We start from the raw sequence: 10,449 nt of genomic DNA on the forward strand, positions 1-10,449 counted from the left end.
ATCTATCTATCTATCTATCTATCTATCTATCTATCTATCTATCTATCCGTCTATCCGTCTGTCTGTTTGTCTGTCTGTCTAATAGGGGTGTAACAATACATGTATTCGTATTGAACCGTTCGATTTGAGGCTCACGGTTCGGTATGCATTACGAACCGAACAATATGTTTGAATAATACTATTGCATTTGGAAAATACAGAAGCTTAAATTGTGGGAAATATAATGCGCTCAACAAGGCAAACCACCCGACGTAACAGGCAACGAGCTGTCTGACACTCCCACCACGGAAGAACAACATTCTACTCCGGTGAGGCACGTCTGTTCTGGGAGGCACGCTATGCTAAACTAGCTGACCAGGTAAACCAACAGCAGCACCCATGCTACAAACTCTCCCCGCAGCATTTAGTTAGCTGTTCCCTACTGATTCGAACAGGGCTAAAGGTATATTTATAGCCGCGGATATGAGACCCTACTCTGAAAACCAGGCTGTACGAACATGCTTAATGTTATTGAGCCCCGTGACACTACTCATTCACGAGCCCATTTCCCAGACCAAAATTCCTGCTTTGTTAAAGAAAACAAAAGCCTAAACAGAGAATCAAATGTCCGGCACCTGCTGTTGCTCTGTCAACAGATGGCTGGACATCACGGACTACACAAAGCTACCTGACTGTACGACACAAATAGGTCGAAGTCAGTCAGTCTGTCTGTCTGTCTGTCTATCCATCCATCCATCCATCCATCCATCCAGCCATCCATCCATCCATCCATATTAAAGCAGCATTTTTTTGTAACTGCAGTTTCTTTTGCTTGAATAATCTCTTTGGACAGCATATATTTCATTTGACAGACAGGACAAATTGTCCACTATCATTCTGGCACATCCTCAAAGCTGGATGCATTTCTACTAGAGCTGTACTTAAATTCTGTTACTTCACTTGATTGTTAGCATTTCAAGATACTTTATACTGTGATTTATTTGCCAACTGTTTGTGATAATTTAGCGGATACAGTTTTATATTCAAAGCGATAATGGCAATGCTAGTCTGTTGGTCCCATATAGTGGTCGAGGTTGAAATATTTCTAAAAATTATTGATGGATTTTCATTAAATTTGTGCAGACATTCATGGTCCCCATAAGATGAATCCAGCATCATCAGGTCAAAACTTAAATTTGTCCAATACCTGCATATTGTAGGGCTGGGCCATTATTCAATATGATCATTTATCGTCAATCAATTGTATCATATTTTGATGAAATAATATATCGAGATATCGTGAGACAATTACGTCATCTAACTGGTTAAAAACAAGCAAGTTTCTCAAAATTTCTCAGAAATCAGATTACTTTTAAGTGTGTCAAGTATTTAATTCACACAAGATTATACAAAACCACGTGGTTATTCCATATAGACTATTTATTCATTGGAATACCAGAAACATGCTATATTGTGATATATTGTTATACATATATGAAATGACCTATATCGGGATAGAAGATTATGGCCATATCGCCTTGCCCTAGATCAGCAGTAAAACCACTTTGCGCTGGCAGTGCCCTTGTTTTCCAATTAGCAGAGCGGTGGCGCCCAACTAGGCAGAAGCACTACCCTTGGCACGGCACACAACTCAAAATTGTGCTCAAAGTTCAAATTATTTAAACTTTGACCTCGATTGCTGCTATACTTTCAAAGCTCATTTGATGACACTTTCTGATGACGTATACCTGCGGCGCGCTTTGCCTCGGAAAGTATCTGCACTAATATTCAAATCACAGGGTTATGTCCTGCCTCCCTTATTGTTTTAGTGGATTGTAAATGAAAAAATGAAAATCAGCATATTGTAAAAAGTCAGTCAGATTAATCACACGGGCCCATAGTCCCGAAGATCCTGTTTGGTTTTAAATGCATCCAAAACTTCAGAAATTATAATTTCCCAAAAGAAGAATTATTCATGGCTGCCTCAGTAAAGTAAACTACTGATAGGAGTAGATCAGAGAATATTGACACTCGTCAGGTTTTACACCTCTTTTATTGAAAGTATTTGAACATTTTCAGTTGCTGGTTTACATCCCTTTGTCAAAAGAAATCAATTACAAGGTGTCATAAACCTCAGCTCAAAAAACACAGACATCAAATCCTCAAAAAGCAGCACATTATTATCAATGACCCCACACATGTCCTTTCTGAATCCTTCAGGCTAATGGCATCAGAAATGTCCTTTAGATTACCTGCATGTAGTTTAGTTTTATTCCGGAAGCCATGAGGCAACTTTTATGTTTTCTTAAATCTTTACAGTCATATTTTGTTTTCATGTTGTTCTTATTTGTTTGAATGAATTGCTGTGTTTTTGTGTGGTTCTATGTTTTGCCTCCATCATAAGGAATAACACGTTTTGAATATAATTGAATACCCACCATGAGTGAACAGATGAAGAGAACAGCCATGACGAGCAGTTGAAGCAGTCAAATTCACCTGGTCGTTTCAGCACTGAAAGATGACATGCAAAAAAAAAAGAAAACAAGCAGATAATTGGAGAGAATCTGCGACCAGCTTGACTCTTAATTGACTCACGGTGGATTAGAAACTGAGCTTTCAGCTTCTGCTCCAGCAGTCAGCCAATCCCAAAGTGGAGCAGCAGCCGGGCTGCAAGGTCTTTGTAGCTGTGCTCCACAGTGACAGATGTGACATGAGGTGTTGTGAGATAACACGTCGTACTATACGATCTCATTATTTCAGGTTCAGACATCCATGGTTTATATGTTGCAAACAGTGTGTTTATTCACAGTATTTGATGACATCATACCATATGCATAACGTGCACGCTTTCTTGCTTTTGGTTCCTATGGCAAGGGGAACGATCTATTATTTACATCAGAATACAAATGATCAAAAACCCTTCCTACTTTAGCATCAAAGTAGTTTGGGAATGTGGTCTAGGAATACATTTGTCAGAGGAAACATGGCAGCCTGGAACGCATACACATATCCTCTATTTGTGAAAGACACAGCACTTCTTCTTCAATGCAGCATGACGTTCATTTAGTAAAGGATGATCCATTTAGAGTCAAATAGACCATGAAGCAGGCTATGCTTTAGGGGCGTGGTTGACTTGTGATTGACATGTCGCTGTCACAGCGTTGTCCAGTCTGTGAGTTGTCTGTGTTTTCGTATTAGAACTTTAACCCTTTCACAGTGTTTTTATTCACTTCATGAATGTTAATTTTTGGCCCCCTGAAAATGTCTTATTCAGCGTTCGGTTAGCTCCACCCTCTTGTGTCACAAGGCCAGAAACAAAGATTGGGACGGGTAAAATTGCATAAACTCCAGGCTCCAGACAGAGGTGGTGACCATGTATACTTCCTTTATACAGCCTATGGTGATAAATAAATGATATGTCATTAGTATTTGGTGAACCACTAACACTCCTAGGACATCCGACACAGAATGCTGTGACTGGAAAAACTCCATGTGACTGTCATGTTCCTGTGTGTTTTTATTTATATAACTTTTTATTTTCATTATCTTAATCCTTATTCATTATTTGCCATATTGCTTTATTTTGTTTTTCTTTCTTCCCAGCTCAGCCTTGACTACATCTGAAAGAATGTAAAATCTCTCCTATGAAAAAATACAAACACATTTGAGACATAAACCGCCAAACCATCCCATGCTCTCTAAGGGCATGCCTTCATTACAGTAAGTAGAAATAATAATATTCAGTGGTTAGTTTCGCATGATGGGCGATATTTTCTACAGTGGAAACAGATTCAAGGCTCCTAATTCATCCTGAAACTCCTCCTTGTGCATTTTCATTGGTACAAGCAGAAACGAACCACTCTGTGTAATGCACCAACCGTACTGCTCTCTGCTGTGTTTGATATGCTGTCAGAGTCTGAAATTGTCGCTTTCTTTGGTGCATACTGATATGTGCTCTGCTGTGTGTGTGTGTGTGTGTGTGTGTGTGTGTGTGGGTGTGACTGCCACTTTAGATGATGTGCTGGCGAGGGATGCCGGTGAGTGTGTGATCTGTCTAGAGGAACTGCAGCAAGGGGACACCATAGCCAGACTGCCGTGCCTCTGCATCTACCACAAAAGGTGACACACACACACACACACACGCACACATATTGTAATCACTGCCCTTTATATAATTTTGCACTTCTTCTAATTAAATCCACTTAATGCACTCCAATAATATTCCTTAAAGATTGGCAGTTTTTTATGTTCAGTTCATTTCTCCCAAAAATAATAATTACAAATATTAGAATTTGTTTGGCTGTTCGCTTTTGCGATATTCTGCCATCACCTGAACCTCTGCTTGCTTTGTGCCGTAAAGCGATTTGGATTATCACCCTCCCAATTTGACTCAATGTCAAGAAGCTAGTAGACATTTCTAATGTTTTAGGTGGTTGGGGGGGTCTCAAACTGTATCCTGACAGTAGTTCATGAGACAGATAATCTTTTAGTTCGCCTTATGGCATTTAGATTCCACCGTGCCTGAACGAAAAAGCCAATCAGAGTCAGTGAGTTTCCACCGCAGCTTATTATGAATCCCATTTCTTTTTTTGGCAAGACCCACCCTGTACAGCATTCACTCGCTAGGATTGGCCAGGCGTCCATGCTCGCTGAGATACTCGTAACTCGTTCGTGTCCTATGCCGTGACCAATAGCAGGCCATCCTGACCCTAAGTACTCAAGGTCCATGCCTAACCCTAACCAATCATCTCTCCCTCAACCAGCTACACAGAGCGGGTCTTGCCAAGAAAAGCAGTGGGATTTGTAACAATGCATTAATCACTGCTCATGAAGCTTGTGAGCTCTGATCAGTCTGTGAAACTAGGCAGCGCCGATCAAAGATGAATCAAGATTGCCATTTTCTCCCCTGTAATGTCTTCAGACACATATTTCATTGTTCTGTTTAGCTAAAAGAGAAAAAAAGGAAAAGAAAACTTGCAAGTTTGCTCCGGCTGGCGGCCGGTGCTTTGGCACCCCGGCTCCAACTGTCTCATGGTTGTTTTTCTTCGGGTGCAGTGAAATGTTGTAAATGTGATTAGGAGCACTAAGAGGAGCCTGGTGAGCCTGTTTTCTTTTTTTTTTACAAGTTACCTACTGCACCTTTAAAGAGACAGGTGCTAAAACAGAGCGTTTCAGACAGAGGGTGAATACAGGTATATTCAGACAGACATGAAAAATGATGTGTAAACATGTTCTAGTAGAACCCCACAATACAAGTATGAACCTGAAAATGAGCATGATATGTCCCCTTTAAGCTCCAATCTGTCAACACAAACCAGAGTTGTGAATTGTTTATGCAGCTTCAGTGTATACTATAAGTATGAGTTTATTGGCAATATAATTACACAAGTACTGTTCTCAAAAAGTACTTGAAATCGTTTATATAGGTTGAAAAAAAGGCCACATAGGTACTTTACTCAAGTACTTTCATTTGCTGCTACTTTATATTTCTTCTCCACCACACTTCAAAGGAAAAATATGTACTTTTTACTAAACCAAGCTTACCTGACAGTTATAGTTGCTTTACAAAGTAAGACTGAATTGATTGTACACATGGATGAGTGAATATGGTGTCCTTATGATTTCTTTGTGAATAATATTGGCATTAGCATTATTCTCCTTGATTTCAATGTAAATTAGGTTTTTAAAGGATACCTTGATCTGCTTCAAAAACCTGTGTTAGTTGTCACATCCATTGTACATTTTTTATTGCTGTACATGAGTAAATACTCATGTACAGTATTTACTCATGTAGCATACTGTACATGAGTAAATACTCATGTACAGTATGCTGCTTCATATTTTTACTTCACTAAACTTTAAAGATATATTTTGTACATTTTTCTCAACTATATATCTGACTGTCAATGCAATGTTGCAGGTTAAGTCTGATTGGATTTCACACATCTATGATGGATATGTTGTCTCTAGAATTAGTCATTTGCATTAATAACAGCATTAGCATCAGTATTGTAATCTAAATCAGTTATAAAGGTTTTTCCAAACATTTTTCAGGGTGAAGTGAAAAAGCCACAATATTATATTTTTCTCATCTTCTAAAAAGAGAAATTAGTGTGCATGGACTTTATCTGTGGTTATTAAACCACTTGTTTCAGCTCTATTCCTCTCTGTTTACAACATTATTGGACAGTGAATTGATGTGTTAGGATTCTGATCATATTGGACTCTTGGGTTTATTTTCTATCTTCATTTCAGTTGTGAGTGGGTGTGTTTGCTCCATATGAGACATAATGATTTTAGCTGCCCGTGGGAAGAATTCACCTATACGAATCTGTCCAGTCAGAGTCTAATGACTCTGGCCATTGTTCTCTTTTGGAGACCTTCCTGTGATTTTGCTTTCACAACTCGCATAATAAATGTCCTGCTCTGCTATCTCTTTCCTCGTCTCTCCTCTGTGTGTCACGGTGTGTGTATCTCACTGGAGGCAGGACACTTGTCAGAATGCCCATATTTGATTGGCTGCGCTGCATCACGTGATGTGATTCACAACGCATTGGGGTACATCCCAAGTCTCTTAATTGTCATTTCCTCGCTCTTCGATCCTCGCTTGAACCGGAAGTTGTTCTGCACCGCCATATTGACGGCCGTCCCAAAGCTCTTATTTAGCTCTGAGGAGAGAGGATCGAGGAGAGAGGAGGGATCTCCGAGGAGCCATGAGCGAGGACCCACGAGAACAGACTTCCAGGAAGTGTTTTAACGGCCGACACGCCCCCTCATTGTTCATCAGTCATGTGATTGGACGCTGCAGCCGATCGGACTGATGAGATTTTTTTCGACATGTAAACAGTGAAGACCGATCACAGAATAAACTCAAGCTTCATATTTGATTCGTTTTCTGATTCACCATCTGGTTTAAATAAATGTTCATTGTAGACTGAACAACAAAATGACCACAAACAACTTTCTTCATTTATTAGAAAGATTTGTGTTTTCATGATCTGAACTTTTATTATGGAAACAATTAAAGTCAGAGGGAACTGGAGAGACGAAACACACATATATATATATCTATATATATATCTATATCTATATATATATATATATATATATATAGAGAGAGAGAGAGAGAGAGAGAGAGGGAGAGAGAGGGAGAGAGAGAGAGAGAGATGGAGAGAATAAACACTTTTTACATCATTTATCATCATTTCATTCAGTCGCGTGAGGCTGTTCATTCCTGATTGTCGGGTTTGATGAATTTTATCATTTAAGAGAAACAATAATCATATTCTGGGTTATTTAATAATGACTCCATAATCTGAATTTCAAAACGTACAGACGCAAATAATTCATAAATAAGACGATCGCATTCCGCCGGTGTAAATGGATCCTGCGCTTATAAACAGAACACAGAACACAGTTTGTTAACAGACTACAGAGAGAAACACCTCTACAGTGGTGATTACTGTGTGTCTTTATTAGTTATTAGTTACTGTTATTAAGTACAGTGATCATGTGAACAGACACAAACTTATTAAAAGTCTCTCCAGCTGTTAAAGCCGACTGACAGCTGATCCAGCTGTGATCATCAGCACCGTCAGCACTGCTGAACAAGTGCCGTAAATGCTGGAATAATTCCGCTGCATAAAAAATCCCCTTCAAAATAAAAGCACAAGATTTCGTTTTTGTTTTGTTTTTTGTCAGGCAAAGGCCCGTGACCCACTGAAAACGGGTACGTGACCCACTCTCGACCCACCAGTTGAGAATCACTGATTTAAATGACTACTTTAACTTGAGTAAAGGATCTTCTTCAACCAAACGTGAATACTTACAGGGAGATGATAGTAAACTGTTCCATAAAACACAGTGAGAATGTGACATTCCCTCCCGGTCTCATTTCTATATTGCATATTGTGTATGTTCTCCTAATATGGGAGTCAATGGAGGCCTTCCAACATGCCTACATGTTACTTTAGCAACAATCCTCTGTGGTGTTGAATCCATTTTATGACCTCTGTATTTGCAGCTGTATTTTATATAGACTTGCTGTTTGTCAAAATAACTTGTGCATGTCTGTGCGTGTCTGTAGCTGTATAGACTCGTGGTTTGAGATCAATCGGTCCTGCCCCGAACACCCCTCTGACTGACTGACCACCAGCCCTCTCTGAATTCTGTTCAAGGTGAGACACACAGCACAAACACAGCACTGTGTGAATGGAAACCAGCATACGGAAGCTCATGTTGTTCTTGTATTTAAATTCAGATGTGGTCCAGTTACTGTTGTCCTCCACTGATGGATTTTATGCGTTTGACTTGATACAAATTCATTGTAGCTAGATGTAAAGTTATGGGATCACCGAATTACATTTCATGTTGAATATTTAGTTCATTAATACAGCAATTCATATTCATATATTTAAAACACACAGTTAAATAAAGAAATATTCAATTTGTTCGTTTTGTGAATAACAAATGAGCATAGTAGAGGCCTCAAGATGGTAGTAACTAGTGTTAAAGAGACAACTTTGCTAGCGAGAGAAAGAAAATGATTGTCATATAAGCCACTGAAAGGATTTTTCATCTCTTAATATGTTGCTTGATGAACCATATATGACTACATCATGTCTGTCTGTCTGTCTGTCTCCCCCCGCCCTGCCCCTGTTTCCAGGACATCTCGTGGTCCTGCCATGGATATCTGGACGCAGACACAAACCAAATCTGATGAAACAATCAAAGCGATCAACACATACTTATCCCGACAGAATCCATCATCCTAACCAAGATATTAAATTCCTTTTAAACTGAACACAGAAAAATGTGGCTGTGAATCCATCGTACATTAAAGGGCCCCTCCCGAGCCCGCTGAAGAGACCGCTGAGACCCCCCCCCGCCGCTTCCCCTCCTTCCCTCCCCTCCCACTTCTCCAGGCTAACAGTCCCTTAAAGGGCTTCATCCGCCTCGGCTCCCCCCTCCGACTCGAGAGGCCCGTCGCCTCCCTGACATGCACAGGTCCTTGTAGGGCTCCAGCTACTAGCCTCCCATCTTGCGTCCGGACCCGGGCCCGTCAACGGTCCGTGTCCAGCCCTCCCACGGCCTTAACTGGGGAGGGGAAGTGGAGAAGGGAGGGGGCAGGAGGGGAGACGAAGGAAACCACACAAGAAAGGAGGAAGGCGGCGAGGATGAGAAGGAAACCAACGACGTGAGGATTGTTTGAGCTGCAGAAACCTGCTTTGAGATCAGACTTCGGCGGCCCTCTCATGTCACAGCAGGAGTCCGACTTCGTGACGTCCTCTCATAACAGTGTGCTTCTTTCTCATAGCTCATGCCTCTGTTCTGCGCCCTCCCTCGCCAATATGACTCATAATAAGCAAATCAAATATAATAATTAGATCTGGTTTGTGCACACCTGAGCAGGCAGGGGGAGATGGAGGGATAAGAAACAAACTGGGGTGTCAGCTTGTCTTGTATGTACAGGATGTATGGGGGCGGAGGAGTAGTTGGAGCATGCTCAGCTCTGGTTGGGAAGGAGGAAGGGCCCAGCAGTGTAGTTTACGCTCCTAGTGTGTAATATGTGTGTTCGGGATGCTCCAGTGTCAGGCTTCACCTGGTATGTGTATGTACTCTGTGTGTGTGTGTGTCTGAGCTTGGAACTGTGACAACATAGCTTATGCTGAAGCCTTGTGTGTGTGTGTGTGTGTGTGTGTGTGTGTGTGTGTGTGTGTGTGTGAGAGACAGAGACAGCGTGAAAGGTCAGTGTCGAGGACTGACTGGGACAGTGCCGTATGTGTGTGTCAGTGTATTGAAATGTTTACAGTCTAGATGTCCATGTTCCCCGTGTGTGTGACTGGCAGTCCTCCCTTTACTTTGCTGATGTTTACAGCTACAGAGAAGCGACATGGCACATTGTAAATTACGTGCCCGACTTCTCTCTCGGCCCGTTCTTTGTTAGATCTGCCAGATTTTTTCATGTGATAAATCATTTTCCCGTGAGAGTCTCGAGTGCGTGCGTCTCCGTGCATATGACTGTTTGTGCGTGTGTGTGTGAGTGTGTGTGATTCCAAAGGCGCCTCTCGGTCTACGCTACTGTCCCCCCCCCGCGTTGTGTTTCTGCTAGAGTAGTTCTGGCTGACTGTGACTGGAGACGCGAGCCACTTGGACCCGGAAAAAAAAGGACTCTGTAGTCCCACTGTGGATCCACTGGACGGGGCTTATTTATTCATTTGTTCATATTTAACAAAATTTGTTTAATATTCCAATCATGTGAGGTGTTACCCACTCTTCAGAATGCCAAGAGTTGATGTATGAAGACTTCTACAAATCAACGTACGAACAAACTGCATTTACAAAGCTACTGTAAACAAATGGTGGAATAAATTGTGCTAGATGACAGACTCTATTTTCTTCACTTTCCCTCTGTGACCCAGATACAATTCATCCAAAGTGAATAGCACTGGATTTCCCATCAAACATCTT

General features: G+C 41.1%; 1 protein-coding gene across 1 annotated transcript in view; it reads left to right on the forward strand.

Moving 5' to 3' along the window:
* The window catches only part of znrf1 (zinc and ring finger 1), a 68,138-nt gene extending 57,773 nt beyond the window's left edge, over positions 1-10,365 (forward strand). The window contains exons 3-5 of the mRNA XM_031877966.1: positions 3,993-4,098; positions 8,066-8,156; positions 8,645-10,365. Coding sequence (XP_031733826.1) covers positions 3,993-4,098; positions 8,066-8,123 — 164 coding nt within the window. The 3' untranslated portion in view covers positions 8,124-8,156; positions 8,645-10,365. The remainder of the gene's footprint in view (positions 1-3,992; positions 4,099-8,065; positions 8,157-8,644) is intronic.
* Positions 10,366-10,449: the final 84 nt, after the last annotated feature.

Source organism: Anarrhichthys ocellatus, unplaced genomic scaffold, assembly GCF_004355925.1.
Source record: "Anarrhichthys ocellatus isolate YVR2014 unplaced genomic scaffold, GSC_Weel_1.0 scaffold157, whole genome shotgun sequence".
Lineage (NCBI taxonomy): Eukaryota > Metazoa > Chordata > Actinopteri > Perciformes > Anarhichadidae > Anarrhichthys > Anarrhichthys ocellatus.